We start from the raw sequence: 18263 nt of genomic DNA on the forward strand, positions 1-18263 counted from the left end.
GTATTGAAGACCTCTTGGCAAATCTCTCTGTGAAAGTTTTGAAAAATTGACATGAATGAATTCTGACTTGTAGAATTCAAGGCCTGATTTATGCCAAGGGGACAATTGGCAAAACATTCCCGTCTCCTTTATTCTCAAACCAGAGCAATCAAGTCTGCCATCAGTATGACATGGAAAAGAAGAAAAAACGCAGGGTTTGGAAGTTTGGAACACTTTTAAACAATGATTTGGGCCTAAGACACAGGCCCTGCTTATTTTATGTCCATCAGATCATCTAACTAATTCAGACTGACTATGAAAATCAAAATAGAGGCCTAAGCTATGGTAACATCTTTACTGAGCAAACACTGACTTTAACCCATTGTGCCTCAAGAGACTTAAAAAGACCAAACTCTTTATAACTAGTCCTGTCATGCCTTAGGTTGGTGCCTCAAACTTGATATAGTCCAAGATCTTGCATTTCCTGGGGTTCAGCTTTGGAGTAGCTACACGCTTGTTAGGTTGCCTTATCCCTTAGGATGATATCCATCATATAACGTGCCGGCTTCCCATCATATAACGTGCTTGACTAGTTAGTTATGGTTCCTTGTCCTCCATCTCAGGTCCATTTTGTTGTACATTGTCCTAGCCTAGTTCCCTCGTATTGGGTCTGAAATGACTCCTGGAACCTTTTGTTTATTGAACTTTGTTCTACACCCCAATTACTTTACATTCATGGAGACTTCTTCAAAAGGTCTGATGATGTCTGTCACTTACACTGCCCTCTACGCATTTTCCCGCCTCCCAGAAATAGGTTCTTTTGGCAGTGTTTACATGACTTCTTGTGCCACATACAGTTTTTAAGACTGCAGTTCATATATAATGACTTTTCACATCATATATATATATATATATTCCTGCTTCCTTGAACTAAATCTATTATTATACTCTAACCCCCCCCCCAATTTAATATTATTCAAGGGGATGAGAAATAATGCCAAATAAGACTGGAATGACACAGAGCTACGAAGGTATGACTTATCAAACACTACTTGGTATTTTATGCACAGCGAGTTTCAAGACAACTTAGCAAGATACCTCTGTGTTTCTTCCGGATTAGCACTTAGGAGGTTTAAGCTGTCTTGTTTTGGAATGCAAGACTCCAGCGCTGTTGTTCTTCACAAGATTTGGAAACATGGAAGTGAAAGTTGAACAGAATGGACAGAAACAGATAGAAACAGAGAGATGGTCACATGCAGTGAAGATGGAGACATGCATCAAGATATTTCTATGAACCAAGAACATTCCTGTTGTAGTACATCCAAGCAACACTTCTGATCTCTCCTTTTCAGTGTTTCAGAAATAGGAGTGTTGTTGTTTTTTATTAAAAAAATGTGACATTGCAACAATTGTAACAGAAAACATTAATAAAGGATAAAGACAGAAATAACAAACAATAGTTCATCTGCAGTGAATAAACTAAAGTTTGGCTTTACTATTTTCATTACTTCTGCTGATAATAGAACCAAATTTGTCCCCTTGAGGTGAATGTTTGCAAGGTTAGTGTTTGGATTTGTAGAAATAAATATTGGTCAAAATTACCTAAGAGTGCCAAATATAGATATTATTGATTATTGTTTTCAGTAACTGCAGTACTTTGAGAGAGAAAGAATTCCAGTTATCTACTGCAGATCCCGTGCTTTTAGCTTAAGAACCAATTTATTATGCTGGGTATATAGCAAAATTATTCTGATGCCAGCTTTATTAACTATTTCCCTGTCTTTGTTAAAGAAAACAGCCTTAGGCTGCCTTTCTGTGAGCAACTGTAAATCAGTGGATCACAATTTTAAAAACGTGAATCTCTAGCTTTTGCCTCCATTTTGCCTCCACATACATATTTATCATTTCTTTGATAAAATTATTTCACGTGCAGTTACAAATACTAATAATTTTTGGATTAAAATGAATGGAAATGCTGTCAAGATATGGCACACAGTATGGAGGAGGAGTGTGTAGAAAACCTAGCTATTTTAAATTATGGTTCAGTGACTTAATACATGCACATATACAGAGGACCTGTTACAAGCAATGAAAGAGAAAATGCTTATAATCCAAGAACAACAAGACACTAACATTCAAATAAGAAAACCATAACAAAAATAACCACCACCACCAAATATATATCACATTTGGCCAATCAGCATATAAAGAGAAATCCACAAGCACTGAAATTGTTTGATGATTGCTATCTTGTAGAGAAAGCCTGCCCTTGGGATGTTTAGTTATGAGAAGATTAAATACACCAATTGCACAAAGTAAGTTATACTGTCGTGAACTGAACCGCCTGTGCCTTTTCAAAAGCTGCCCATAGGCCACAGTTTAATGGGCTGTTAAGCAGACATAAGATCACTGATTTAAATGAGCTGAAGGTTGCCTACCCGTATTGGATTGTGGCCTTGAGGCACTATGAACCCCTCTCACTGCCTGCTGAATTCAATACATGGCAGTGCAATCCTGTGGAAGTTTGCTCAGTTGGCAAGTCCCACTGTTGTTCAGTGGGGCTTACTCCCTAGTAAGCTGTGTTAAGGACTGCAGCTCAAGAGGGTTATAAAGCACCAATTTAAAATTCAAAATATGGCTGCCCACTTGCTGTTGAGAGATGAGAGACACTGTGTGGAAGATTCTCTGCTATTGGAACTACCAGGGGCTAAAGAGAAAAAAGTTATGATTTGTTACACAGCATGAAAACCCAAACAACTCATCTCAACTCCAGTATCCACTGGGCTACTGTAAGATTTATTGCTGCTTATTATCACCAGAACAATTTTGGGTCCTTCCCTCATATATGTACTTCACCTTCTTGCTGGAAACCCTGTATCTGGGATACAGGGTTTCCAGCTCGAAACAGAAGACTTCATGGTTTTGGATCTCTGTGTCCTGATGACACAGAGGAGGGGCATCTGTTTGAATCATGGATATCTTCTTCCTTTCCCCGATTCCATGGGCAGCCCACCACGCTGGGCAAGGCTAATTTGTCAACTAGGCAGCACATTTTTCAGCATTTGACTGCAAGGACATCAGAGGTGCTTTATAATAACGTGAGTAGAATTCAGGTATGAAATGCTTTCTAGTGTCCTATCCTAGATTCCTGGAAAATGTATTTTTTTAAAAAAAACAACAACACATGCCTTTAGAAACTTATTGGCAAGATTCATCAAGTCACTTTTCACTTAGGAGGGGCTGGCTAGTACCTGTCATCCTCCGGAGATGCATGTTGGATTTGAATCCGGGGACTAGTGGGTCGGCTCCTATCTAGTGAGGGGGACCATCTACCTCTGTTTGTTCATCCAACAAAACAGGGAGAAAACAGAACATTTAGTGTATAATATATATATATATATTAAATGCTTTTTTGTGGCAAGGAAACTGAAAAGTACCCCAAAAAGTCAGCGTTTACTTTTTATCTATTTTGAGTAAGAAAAAGCGCCATCGTTATTTAGATTAAATTTAGAGCCCCATTTTAGACACATTTGCATAGCTGTACTATTGTGCTTTACACAGTACTGCAGTACTAAGACTTTTTTAAAAAAAAATCAGTAAAATAATGATATCATAGAGGTAACTGATGGCAGGAATTGTATCTTATGTATTTCAGTTATCAGTGCCTTTAAAACCCAGTATGCATTCTTAATGAAGTTTCAACTGGTACCAGATTTAATGCGAAATAAGGGTTTTTTGTTTATCCAATCAAATGAAAAATATTGAATGACCTCTGAGCGTGGATGGAATTTAAGCACCATGTTACACTGCTAGATACAAAATATGTCTTTGAAATAGTCTATTTCCCCCACAGCCCATGGTGTACAAATATATGTGTTCCTCTAGACCAGGAGAACCTCTGTGGTGCACTCCAGTTGCTGTTAGACTCCAACTCCCATCATCCCTGAGCACTGGCCATGCTGGCTGGGGCTGATGGGAGTTGTAGTCCAACACCTAAAAGGCACCACATTGGGTATCCATGATCTAGAAAGTCTCATCTACTGTGACTGGCAGCAGAGTCAGTCACAGCACAACACCCCCCTTTTCCCCTCCTCCATAGATATATCTATATTACCATGCTCTGTAATCCTTGTGTAGCCACAGCTAGTGGCTTTCCTACTTCTGGCATCTATAATTACAGGTTTATTTATACTAATAAAAATTTATCTGCAAAAAATATATATAATTACAGGTTTATTTTTCTTAGTTTATTACTTTTCACAAAAAAGAAAACAAGGGATCTAGGCTTCAATCCTATACACAGTTACCAGGGAGGAAGTCCCATTGTAGGCATGCATAGGATTGCATTGTAAAAGAAGCTGATATACATAAATTACATTAATCCGAGTGTCTCTGGAAATGGCAATAGGTAACTGGGAACTCTCTCCACCTTTTCAATAAGTACAGTTGTTCTAAGAGTTAAAAAGGCTGATGTAGCAACTGCACAAACTGATAGAGCAATGTACTGAGTGCATCCTCCACACACAAAGGTTGCCTGGAGAAAGCATGGTGTTGGGTGCAGAAACTAAATTCTTGCCACTGTGGAGATGGCTGAACTTCTGCTCCTCTCCTCAACAAAGCTCAGATGTCAGGAACTTGGTGGCTGTGTGAGTCACCCATCTTTCCCAATCCAGTACTTCATTTTGCACATATTGCCAGGCAGCGTCATGCAAAGCAACCAGGGCTCTAGCAGTCTGGGTGGACTGGACCTTGAATCATTTCTCAAAGCATGCAGCATTTTCAACATATTCCTGGCAAACATTGCAAACTTCCATATTGGTCCCCAGCTATGACTTAATCTTTCTCCCAGGACAATAGCTTTCATTTAATCATTCAGTTTTTTTCATTGTATGAAATTCAGTGAAATGTGTGCCAATGAATGCCATGTACCCTTTCAACAACTCTGTGTTGCGGGCTTGGCTGAGACAGCAGCTTGTTCCAAGGCCTCTCCGCAATCTCCAATCCAAAACACATTTACTAGGGAGCAAGCCCCACTGAGCACTGTGGGATTTGCTTCTAAGTAAACATGCTCATAATAGCACTGTGCACCTCCTTCATTCAGGCCCAATGCTCTGCTCCCGACCTCATTATTTTTGCATATATATATATATATAAAAACACAGGAGTGTGTTTATGAAGTGTGTCAGAAACTTCATGAGAGCTAATTTTCCATTTAGAAGAGGATGTGTGGAGAGACACTAGCAATCCTGATTTTCAACGAGATATGGAATCATTATTAAAAAGGCAAAATGCATGTTCTGTTAGCAGTGTAACATTTAAAGCACCAGTTTCAGTTGTACTTTTTGAGGTACTTTTCTGTTCATTAAACATTGGGAACAAGCAAACTACAAGGACTTCAGGGGGGATTTAGCATTGCAGATTAGTATAGTCTTTTAGGTATTTAGATGTTTAGAAGACTGTTAGTATGCAGCAGCTTTCCCCCCTCTATGCCAAGTGCTAAAGGAAAAAATATAAAGGTACCAGTGCACTCAAAGCCCTTAATATGCTGATATTCTATAGAAACATTTAAAATAATAGAAATAGAAATGTAATCAACATGCATTACGAAATTTGGAAAAAAATCTCACACAATATGTTTTCATGATGTGAAACGTACTGTACACACTAATGTGGAATAATAGCATGCAGCAATAGTTTTTGAGAGTTGAAAAGAATGGTAAGAACATAAGAAATCATAGCAGAGTGTGCAACTAGTAGATGCACCTGCTATACTCTAAGGAAACTGCATCCAATACATTCACAGAGTATCTAACATACCATGCAGTATTGACAGAATTGGAAACTAAGTTCTGGTTATGTTGAAGAGCTCTAAAAAGTTTGAGCAGGAAGCAACTTCCAGCAACTCCCATTAATATTATTTATATGCCTAGGTTTCTCCAGCCACTCTGGGCGGCTTCCAACGAATTAAAACATCAACCACAGTAAAACAAAATTAGATGGCAAAGACATCTACCGTATTTTTTGCTCTATAAGACTCACTTTTTCCCTCCTAAAAAGTCAGGGGAAATGTGTGCGCGTCTTATGGAGCGAATGCAGGCTGCGCAGCTATCCCAGAAGCCAGAACAGCAAGAGGGATTGCTGCTTTCACTGCGCAGCAATCCCTCTTGCTGTTCTGGCTTCTGAGATTCAGAATATTTTTTTTCTTGTTTTCCTCCTCCAAAAACTATGTGCGCCTTATAGTCTGGTGCGTCTTATAGAGCGAAAAATACGGTAATTTGCACTGAACACAGAGGATCAGGGAGGGGAGCTTTTGGCTTCCTTATAAACTCAATAGATAATGGGTGTTATTTCACTAAGTTTTACACAGTGTAAACCCATTGAACTAAAGAGACATAACATAGTCAATGGCTCTACTGTAAGTAAAACTTAGCTAAACACCAAGAAAACAGAGACTGGGGGAAGGCAGACCAAAGCATGCTTTTGCGCAAAGCATAGTTCACTTGGGATGTGGGGACTTCCTGACAATTGGTTAGACATGTATTGGGGATGACACAGCTCATGACCCACTCTTAAAGCTTTGTTTCCCTGGGGTTTCCCACAATCCTGTAAGTCTTAACTATGTTTACTTAGCTCTGTCTGAACTGTGATTAGTATCCAGCACTAGAACAAAAATCTAGATAACATTTTGAGTGGCAGCTAATAATGATAAGGCAGACATTACAAATCAACAGAGTGCTCTTAAAATCAATCCAGCATTCTCCAATAATCCTTGCTCTTGCTGACCCCATTTCAAATTTGGCTCGCCCACCACTGGTTCAGGATGTGGTGGCTTTCCTTCTGACAGGGTGGGAAGAAGCTGAGAGTAAGTACATCTTCAGCATCTGTCTTGGCTTCCTATATTGTTTTTGGAAACACATTCATCTTGCTCCCCATATAACCATTGTGCTGCAAATCTTCACGTCCAAGTTTTACTATCGCATGGAATGAATACAACACCATCTGGATTTCCATGCCTACTCCTACAACAACAGCAATACATCCATTTGCTCTTTCTTTGTAGTAAAGACGTCAATTTAGTATGTTCAGCCAAGTGCTGACTGCCATCTGCATTGACCCATTGCCATATAGGGTAATAGACAGAGGTCTATAGTGCTGCCTTTAATAGAAACAGGAGCCTGACTGTCGGTGTCACCAATCCATGTGAGCATATAAGAACACAGCTTTGCTAAATTTAAGCTTTGCAGCTACATACAAACTAGTGAAGCTGCAAGGTTTGTTTTATATAATGTATAAAACTGATACAATGCTTTGCAGCCAGGATAAAGCAACTCGGCTAACACTGCAGAATGTCTTTGATCTATTATAATAGCCTGTTCAGCTTGCACCATTTGCTCCAACATATGATGGGATGGCTAGAAGAAAGGATGAATGGATGGGAGTGTTGTGTGACAGCTTCTTCACCAAACTGCCACACTTAGGATACATGTCTGAACTGGACCTAGGAATCAGATGGAATCCAGATCAGGAATTCCATAATTTTACAGTCACATTCAAAAACCTAAATAGTGAGGATATACCGGTACCCATTAGGGATGATGAAGAAGAATTTGGATTTGATATCCTGCCTTTCACTCCCCTTCAGGAGTCTCAAAGCGGCTAACATTCTCCTTTCCCTTCCTCCCCCACAACAAACACTCTGTGAGGTGCGTGGGGCTGAGAGACTTCAAAGGAGTGTGACTGGCCCAAGGTCACCCAGCAGCCACATGTGGAGGAGCGGAGACGCGAACCTGGTTCCCCAGATTATGAAACTACCGCTCTTAACCACTACACCACACTGGCTCTCATGCAGTAACCAACACATTGCCCTCAAGATGTTTGGCTTCTGCTGACAGGACTCATTTGTTAAATCCTGCCCACTATACCCTGCCTTTGTTCCCTCCAAAGACTTCCAATGCCTGGAACAGGGCATTCAGGTATTGTAGCCTTATTTTGAGTAAGGGGATGTTTTCTCACATTTGCCAGTTGAGGTACATACTGAGTCTACTCTTCCACATGTCACCAGTGCAGGCTACCACTATATATGAAGAATTCTCTTTCTCCTTCTTCGGTGTGTGAAATGAAGAGGCACCCAAAGCAGAACAAGAGTAGCAGGAAACCCTAATTCCCACCTTATCAGGGGGATCCTTTGTTGCCTTCAAAAGGTTGGTATGAGATGAACAATCAGGGAAAGGTTTATAGGTTCTCCCTTTTCCTGAGTTTAGTTCTTGCACTTACATTGGTCACCAGGAAAAAAATGGGGTTTGTGAGAGAGGATCCTTATGCAGTGGCTTTGTAGCTGAAATGTGAATCAGTTCAAGTGGGATAATGTTTGCAACTTATACCCCCAAACCAGGAGTGTAGCTTTCTTTCTCCGCCTGCTGCTGTCATAAAAAGCAGTGAGATCTGGGACCAGAACGGCAGGAAGCAAAAATTGGTTAGGTCAGATCACCCCTGCTCCAAACCACTATAGCACACTAGCTCTCATCCATGGACACAAATCAACATGAGAAGTTTAGTACAACTGAATCTTCAAAAATGCTTTTTGTGAGTGTGCACACACATGAAATAAAATGGTATTTTCCAGGCCTTGGCATAAATGTGGATGGCTTGCCAGTGTTTGATCATCAGTGCTCTCTTGCTGCTCTTGTTTTTAAGCACCTATTGAATTCTTGCCAGTGGCTCTGGTAGATGCTGACATTGCAAAAAAACATATCTTCAAAGAGCAAAGGCTGGCTGAATGCCAATCTTCATTATTCACTTGCCCAAGCATCTTACTGCCTTCCCAGTTTCAGCATACCCCTGGCAAGCAAAAACAGCATCTTTGCTTGCTCTCAATAAATCTAGGTGCTGGGGTTTTTAATTTTACTGGTGTCCTTATTCTATGGCTAGGAAAAAGAAAAGATTGCATTCATATTCAAACTCTTCCTCTAATGAACTCAAGAGCAGCTTACAGATGGTTCCCAGGAAGTATCTCATCTAGGCAGGAACCACGTCAGGTGCCTTCAGACCATTCTTTAATCACATGCGTATTGGCCTATTGAGAATTCCATGACAACAGCTGCTTTCTTCTACATTCAGGGTTTGCAGGACAAATAACTGAAGGCACACTATCTATATGTATATCTATATCTAGTTATGAAGAAATACTGTTGAATTCAAACACTTCCATACAGAGCCACAATCACATCTGACAATGATTCTGGCCAATAGTGTTTGATAATAAAAAGTATCTTTAAACTGTTTTTGCGAAGCATGTTTGGAGGGGGGGGGGATGTTTTCAAACATTTCAAACTGAGTTCTATTTTTTTTTAAGGAAAAACAATGTGAAACACAATGAATCCAATCCCACAGTGTTTGAACCCAGCAATTGGAGCGGCACATGGGTCGAAAGGAAACAAAAAGCGTGCCAATCAGCTGTTGGGGTGCGATTCTGCTACCCACACTCACCCTCCTGAATCAGCAAGATTCCAGCCTCCTTTAAAGGGAAAATTTGCTGAATAAGAAGGAATTGCAAGTGAAATATTACATCTGGTATGGTTCATGGATGTTGATAACCAAGTGAAAACAACAGAGTCTTGCAGCTCCTTAAAGATGAACAAATTTATTGTGATGAAAGCTCCCATGTGATAGAGCCCACATGTTCAGATGAAGAAACAATAAAAGTGGTGCTCAGTTAAACTATCTCAATTAACACTGAAACGTTATCAGCATACTGAGGACTTCTGCAAACAATGGCATTAGCTTGGACTTTAAAGTGAGACAGAGACAGAGAGACAGACAGAGAACCAAAGAAGCCAAAAGCTGCTATAAGCAACATCAACCTACAATAAGCATGGATATTGGAGCAAAAGTGTCTACAAATATCAAAGCAGATATGAATAATAACAGGTGGATATGAATAGAAAACTGATATGGGGGAAAATAACAAACTGATAAGGACCACCAGCACAAATGACAAGAAATTGAGAAGTCTTTATTTTATACCTTTCTTGTTCTGGTGAATGCAAACTAGTATCAGGCCTCAAGCAGTTGGTACTAGCACTCCTAGCCCTGTCAAGAGAGGGCTGCAGTTCACTAGTGCCAGTGCATTGCATCCAATGGAAGGAGGAGGAGAAAAACAAAAAGAAAACAAAGAAAGGAATACAATGTTAGATATCAAATCATAAAGTAATGTTCTATTTACATAAGATGTCAACTAACAATGGTCCAATAAAGATACAATGGAACTGGCTGGATGAAAAAGAGAGAGAGAGAGAGCCGAGATTTGCTTTGAAATAAAATTAAAAAGATAATGCCTGAATTTGGTTGCATAAAAGAACAAAGGAATCAAAGGTGGCCATTAAGAGATTCCAAGAAGTCAACTCAAGATGGATTAAATAGGCAAGACTGCACCTCAGCAGTGGAAAAACGAGACTTGCCAAATATCAACCAATGGGAAAAATGGGAAGGAAACACTGAAAAATTATCTCTGTAACTTATTTCATCTTAAAAGTTCTATAACACAAAATGATGGAGCACAGTTGTCTCGAACTTCACAATGAGGTTGATCTATTGGACTAAGCTAACAGGAATAGGAAAGGATACTTTGACTGAGACCTTACCTAACCAACAGACCATCAGTAAATCTTGGTATTCGTGAGTTAAGGCAATTACGAAGAAGTGAAATATCCTGACTAAGCACTGATTTGGCCTTAACACATGCAGGCAGGGTTGAGCTTCACAAAGTAAACATAATTCATAAAAGAGAGAAAAAAGTAAGTTTCACACAGAATGCAAACCACACGTTTAAAAAAGAAATAAAATATGTAGTGAATTTAAATAAAAATACTGATTTTTAAAGTGGGGTTTAAGCAGCAGGTATTTGGGAGATAAGGCCACAGCAACTATTGTGTTCAGTGGGGCATACACCCTAGTAAACATGTTTAGGTCTGCAACTTTAGCCTCCTTTCATTTCTTAGATAAATTTGGAACATTTGCTTTGCACCAGATATTATGATGATAATGCCATCAAGCTGCATTTTCAGTGTTTTGGTTGGGAGAGGTTTATTTTATAATACAGTATATGCCGATAAATGATTCTTAGCAAGAAACAGCTCCAATATTTTATTTGTCTTGAATGCATATTTTCAGAAATGTATGTGAGAACTTTAATGGGAACTTTTAACAGATTTCTTACCTGTAAATATTCCAGTAAGTGCCATTCTCTAATAAAGGCATCTTGGGAGGTAGTGTTTTATAATGCCTAACAGAATTTCTTGAGTGTGAAAGAAAAGAAAAGAAATGGAGAGTATCCATGCAAGAAACAAAACAAAACAAAACAAATAACTAAATAAATAAATGCAAATACAGATGAAACAGTACTTAATGAAAGGTAAAAATAGTAACAATTCTTATGCAGTATTTGCTGTGTGGTTAACAATTGCCACTACTATTAAGGATAATTTTAGTAATGTTATAATGTTAAGAATCTATGTAAGGTGTGCTGAAACAAAAGGTTGTAAAGCAGCAGTCTACAGACAACCGAACTCAACAACATCTTCAGGAGGGTCTTTTCTATCTCTCTCTCTCATTACCAGAACATTCTTGTACTAGTATAACACTAAAGCTAGTATCACCTATTTTGTGAACGATCTAGTGCTGGTCGTATACCATTAGTCAGAATGAGGCAGCTCAGGCAGCTGATTTTGTACTTCACGAAAGGGTAGCAAATTATTAAGGAATTGAGCATTGTATTTTCACTCCCAGGGAGAAATGCTTGCGGGATTTTATGTGTCTGGTGCCAAAATAACTGGAACAGCCTTCGGTACTATGCTTGCTCCTTTACTTCTGAGGAGGCAGGGAAGGTACGGTAACTTGTTGTCCCTCTCAGGCAGCACCTTGGTAAGGATTTAAGGAGCCACTTTAAGCATGGCTAGCAAAGGGAGATTTTAAACTTTCTTTTCTTTGAAAAGCAGGGTCCTATGCTATACCACAAACTACTTTTGGAAGTATGTGCTGGCTAATAATGGAATATCTTATGGACGGTGCTTTAGCATTTACATCACAGCTTAAAGTGTGTTGGAAGCTAGGTGCTCTAGTCTACAGCCCTGTGTGTACTCATACTGAGTTTCTGCAATAGCAGCCTCCCCAGACACCACTTTCACAGACAGAGAATCGTCATGTATATTTGCTTGTTCCCTTTGCTAAAATGAGAGGGGAGGCCCTTGAAGGAGTTCTGTGTATGTATTGCCATGCCCTCAAAGACTCTTAGCAAGTGAGGGTGTTTGATTATAAGTGCTTAATGCGATCAGTATGCGAAAGACACAAAACCAATTATGAAAACACAAATTTTTAAAAAGGAAAAATTAATAAACACAGTGCAAAATTGATACCACTGCCATACATTGGAAGACCTTTTGCAACATTTCTTCAATAATTCCATTCAATGGATGGTATCCAATTGATGTCCCATCACTGATGGAAGGCCTACATCAGTGTAATGAGGTTAGATGCAATTTTTGGTGATTCCTCCACCTCTCTGCACCCCACAAAATCCAGAACGCATTCCCACCCTCCCTTTTCTGTCTTCATCAGCAGAGGGACACCAGTTGGTGTGTATGAATGTTCAACTTCTAAACATTAAACTTCTCAGTAACTTAATCTCTATGATCCAGACACTGTAGGACATATGAATATATAAAATATGTATAAAAAGCCACAGGTCTGGGTACATTGGGCTCACTATAATCCTATCCACTGAAAGATAGGATAAACATATATCAACAAATGTTTAAAAATAATCAAGCAGCTAGACCATAGCCTTTTACTTCAATACAGTATTGCTAATACAGGAATATTACAGCAGAGGACTGACAGAAACAAAAGTGACTTGTAACAGAAAAGAAAACACACACACACCAGAACTATCCAAACTTGGTTACCAAATGCCTGTATTTACCTGGTGGTATGTAGGCACTCTGCACTTCTTCCTCGTTTTGCCCTGGGCAGCATTAGAAGCTCACTGCACAGACAGGATGGATGATGAATGAAACAGATATAAATATGAAGCATTAAATGGCATGAATTATGCCATGGTATGCAAATGAAAACATAAAATAAACCAGAAAGCTTGAACTGAGATAGTTACCTCAACAGAAGTTAAAGACATATTAGTACACTCCATATATATATATATTTGACTGTCTGGGCCAGTGTTCGAAAATAAAGGCTACAATCCTTTAGTTTGGCTGAATAACATGTATTCACTGCAACAGATTTTAAAGCAGTTTAACTCTGCAGTCTTTTAATATCTGGAACGTTTCTTAATTCACAGCTGACCGGCTTCCCTGTTATTCTGCATTTCTAAATACAAGCAACTAAAATAAACTTTTCATGAACGCAAGGCAATAGGCTTATAGTAAGGAAATATTGAAGAAAATGAGTTTTATCTTCCAAATCAAAAAACCGTGGAAGTTCAAGCCATAGCAACACTACAAGCTTCCTCTAATCTATTCATAAACATAATGATGCCTTTGAGCATTTGTTTGTAAACACAAATCTTATTATTATCATTTTTGTTGTTATTATTCATTTGTCACCACACATCCTGAATATGTCCTAATGTACATTATAACATTCTAATTCAGACCTGTGGCTCTCCACTGTAAGGAGCTATACATTACAAGCAACAGTGAAATAACTGCAAAGAGAAAGGCGCAGCATGTAGCACGAGTTTTAACAAGATGTGTACATGCTGTGGGACCACTAGGACAGGACTTTCAGGCAGGAGTCAACAGCGCCACTCAGGAGAAAGACCAGGAGGACCCCCAAATGAAGCAAGGTTGGCATGTCATGTTTTGAAGTGATGAGGGGGAGGTCTGTAAGACCATTAAGTTGATTCTGCCCCAACACAAATCACTGAGATAAATTTCCAAGGTTCACCAGAGTAAAGTATATTTGCTGCTCAGGAAGATGTGCCATTTCAAAAGAACCAAATAGTCATATGAAATACTATGGTTTAAACCAGTGCTTTTTTCCCCTTAAAAAATGTTTAGTGGTACTCTCATTTTCCTACTCATATTGAAATACTGCCCCTCAAAGAGGCCAAACTTAGATTCACAAAATGCTTAGGGGTATGCGACTCCTGCGTCCCCCAGGAAAAAGCACTGGTTTAAACATTATACAAACTAGTAACGTGTGAGCCATGTGTTGTCCTTTTGTCACAATAGCATACATGGGGATTGATCAGTAACGTCATAAGAAATAATCCTGTATAAAAAAGCCTTAACTATCTGGTGGAATGTTGCCTAACAGAGTCCTACTAACATTACAGGATTCTGGTGCAACATACCACACACAAAAGAGGCCTAACATCCCACATGCAAAACTGGAATTCAACATGGCAGGTTAAAGAATAATGGAATACTTTGTAAACTAATGAACCATTGAATTCAATGGTACTAGCTCAAGAAAGCTTCTTAGAAATTAGAGCTTATTCACCAATGTTATTAATTTGCTTCACCCATGAATCTGAAGGTGTCAGGGGCTCACACTTCCTGAACCCCCTCCTTTGAAGAATCTTATGCTGCCAGTAGGACTTTGGTCTGAATGACTTTTTTTTTTAAAGCTGGAGCAGCATTTGTCATCTCACCCAGGAGACAGGAGAGGTGAATGAGAAAGCACTGTCTCCGGTTTAGAAGGTAAAGTTAGGACTGTATGTGGATATCATGGGTGCTGTATGTTTTCATAGGAAACATGAAAGGAAGAGTGAGATAGTGAGGGAACAACTGTGAATGTGAGAGCAGGAAGCTGAGGTGTCTTTGAAGTGTCTGGTAGTCTTTATGATGGACTGAGCCTCCGTGTCCTGCCTGATTAGCTACAAATGTGCCAGCATATACCACACTATGTCCACAGAATTATAACTCTGGACCACCCTAACATACAAATACGAGAGGGTGGAGACAATAGAAAACATTCTACAGAATTACCAGCAATAAAAGAGAAGCAAGCTATACTGAAGAAGAACCAAGATCCAAATTTGGATGAGTGGAAACAGAATGAAAGCATTTGTCTAATTTCAGTGACAGCCAAGGGTTAAATTCTAACTCAAGACGAATGTTGGCCCCCACGAATGATATGAGGCACCCAACACATTGTGTTGAATTCCTCGCAAGTCAACATTCAGTCCTCTCCTCCCGCTTCTAAACTGGATCATTCTGAGGTCTACTATAGCCAGGGTGTGGGTCTGTGTGCATGTAATCTTTTGATTGAAATAAGATTAAAAAAACCTGCAAGATAATTTTCAAAATACTTTTTTGTTAACACAAGTGAAAAGTTAAATTCTGGTAATCTAGCACAAGTAAATGGATAGATACTGTCCCTGCTTTAAAATAACTAGGTAAGCGAGGCATCTTTCCCATCCCAAATTCCACCACGGGTGAGAGACAATTAACCCAACTGTCTATATCCTCAAAGTTGACAGCTTCTAGTTCTGAATGGTCAGAGCAGAATGTATGGCTACGCTATGCTCTGGTTCACTGAAGAATGAAAGGAATAATTGGGACATACAGTACACTATTTGACTATAGATATGGTTGGCATAGGAAGGCCCAGCACCTCAAATAGATGCAACTTATTGCATTACAGAAAAGTGTGGTCTTTTTATATCTGCAATAACATCTTTGTCCTCACGGAATTAAAATGGTTCAAAAACATTAACCACCACAGAATCAAAATTTACTTTTGCAAGTGCAAAGTCACAAGAACAAAGCTCTTACTAAATGAAGCAAGATTCTAGTTTTGTCTTTTTTAAAAAATGCTACTCACCATCTTTGCACCGAGAACATAAAATCAATTATTTTTTATGAGACTCCACTACTGATTAGAATAATGCTTCGCTTATTTGATTATTGTCAGACTATTTCCCACCTCGTAGTCCACACAATATAAAGCTCATAGTTCTAGACAGTATAAAGCACATTTCAACACCAGCAAAAATATATATTTTAAAATGCACAGATATATATATGTATTACTACAGATTCACACTCTTAAAGTGGCAAACATACCTTTCTTGATCTGACAAATACTGACTATCCATATCTCTGGACCTGCGGTCAACTGGGCTTCGGGAGGCATCATGGTGTCTAGTTGGAGAACGTGATCTTCTCATTTGATGAATTTCATCTAAACTCCTGGAAATGTTCATAGAAGCACACATGTGTTTGACCATGTTTTTTCTTATCACTGTTTAATCAAGGTTTCCCAGACATTTAACAGGAATGGTCAAGGCTGATGAATTGGAAGCAAGTCCTCCCCACCCCAACACCAATGGAGGAATACCCAAAAAGTGATGCAAAAAATCCACATTGCCAGAAAGAACTGTGAGAGGGAAATTATAGCTCTGCCTGCTTTTGAGCATAGAAAGAACCATGAGCAGGAAATTATATTCTTTCCTGGTTAGCAATTTTCATTCTCTACTGTGTTCTATGCCGTTAAGAAAATAACTGAGCTGCTGTTTCTGGACAGCCTAATCATCTGTATCAAGAAACTATAAATCCCTTTCAGTTACTATACCAAAAGAACTATACAAAGCCTCATTTTATGCTATGGTTAGCCTTATATGCCAGGTATTACAGGCAATCACAATGTATTTGTTCCTGTTCCTGTGAGAACCAGCCCGTTAGAATACATTTATTTCCTTTTTATTCTGTGCTTCCCCCCAAGAGTTGAGGAGGTGTTTATTCTTCCTGCCCCACTAAGTTGCCCAGTTTACTTTCCACAATCCTGTGGCACAGGTTAGGCTGACAGACAGGGAATGATGCAAGGCCATCCAAAGAGCTTTGACAGCTAAGAGGGAATTCTCAGTCTAAGTCCAACACACTATCCACTACACCAAACTGGCCTCCGTGGATGCATGCATAAAAACATCAACACCCATACACCATGTACATGGTGGCTGGTGTATGCCCTTGCTTTTCATAGTGACACAGACTATCTGTCTGCAGTGTTTGTGACTTATGAGTAAACAAGGTGGGAGACAAGGAGGAGAAAGGATGGAAGTTGTGACAACTGACTTCTTAAAGATGTTTTTAGGAAAGGTGAGAGGGGGAAATTTAAGCCTATGTCTTGCGAATACTAAGCTGTCACTTAAGAGTAATTAGTAGTAATTAACAGTTAATATTAATACAGAGCATAGTGAGCTGTAGAAAACATCCCCTTGTGTAGTCGTTTCTTTGATTTGTGCAATACAGGATTGCTTCACGGTGGTGAGCTGTCTGGAGAAACCTGTCATGTGTGGAAACCTAGTATTGGGTACGCTACAACACAAATCCAGCTAAATGTGATGGTTTATGTGGATTTTCTTTTAGTTGCTAGAAGACTATAGATGCTCACACTGATTTATATTCTTAAAAAAGAGAGTAGTCTACAATACTAAATAGCTTTTGCCATAAAAGAAACTGATAAGCAGCAGAACTTTCTGATAATTTTTTTATCTGATTTATAATCTATTGTTGTCCAGTCTATCAGTTTCTCTCCTTAGCTCCCCAATATACTGGTAAATATCAGAGTCCAGTTCTCTTCTGTCACCCACACCCTTTTCCTTTAAGTATTTGTCTTCCATAATATCCAACTTCACTGGAATTTTGTTAAGTTATTTCCTGCTTCCTTTTGTTGTGACATGATCTTTCCCTCCTTTTCTGTACAAGGGGTAGTCAACATTGTGTCTTTCGAATGTTGTTGGACTATAACTTCCATAATCCCTGACCAATGGCCATGCCAACTATAGTTTATAAGATTTATAGTCCAACATCTAGAGGGCACCAGGTTGGCTCCCTCTGCCATCTGTCAAACTATTCCCTCTCATTTTCACCAGGGTATGAAAACATACCTAAACATCTCCCCTCCTCAGCAGCTCACTTCTTTCCATTCTTCCTTACCCATTTTCTTTTCAAAACTACAAGGCAGAGAACAGGGTCTTCTTTGTCTGGCTACCCTAGAGATCTCCTTTGTTCCATGAAAATGGGGGAAATATCATTGGTAGCTTAAAGTGAAATGCCCATTTATCTCTTAATAGAATCATCTTTTTAGACTGAAGAGCTGCTTTTCTTTCTGTTATGCTTTCACATTCTCCACAAACTCACTAAGGAAAACTCAACATTTAGTATTTCCTTAAGACAGCTGCACAATTAAGCAAGGAGCCTCTGCATGGCCGACACATGGCTCACCCTAGAGGCAGTTGTCGTAGTGTGGAAGTGACCATGCAG

The 18263-nt window shown here is 39.2% G+C and overlaps 1 protein-coding gene across 50 annotated transcripts in view; it reads right to left on the reverse strand.

The window, feature by feature from the left end:
* Positions 1-18263, reverse strand: part of RIMS1 (regulating synaptic membrane exocytosis 1) — a 231932-nt gene that overhangs the window by 74389 nt on the left and 139280 nt on the right. For 19 of the 50 annotated variants that reach the window (XM_082218205.1, XM_082218188.1, XM_082218186.1 and 16 more), the window contains 7 exons: positions 16065-16190; positions 12956-13018; positions 11195-11272; positions 10620-10733; positions 10003-10092; positions 3231-3314; positions 1078-1155 (listed from right to left, as the gene is read on the reverse strand). In XM_082218205.1, the coding sequence (XP_082074331.1) occupies positions 1078-1155; positions 3231-3314; positions 10003-10092; positions 10620-10733; positions 11195-11272; positions 12956-13018; positions 16065-16190 (633 nt within the window). The remainder of the gene's footprint in view (positions 1-1077; positions 1156-3230; positions 3315-10002; positions 10093-10619; positions 10734-11194; positions 11273-12955; positions 13019-16064; positions 16191-18263) is intronic. The other 31 variants (XM_082218201.1, XM_082218197.1, XM_082218203.1 and 28 more) reach the window with 12 other exon arrangements.

This window comes from Podarcis vaucheri (genome assembly GCF_965113315.1).
Source record: "Podarcis vaucheri genome assembly, chromosome: 3".
Taxonomy (NCBI): domain Eukaryota; kingdom Metazoa; phylum Chordata; class Lepidosauria; order Squamata; family Lacertidae; genus Podarcis; species Podarcis vaucheri.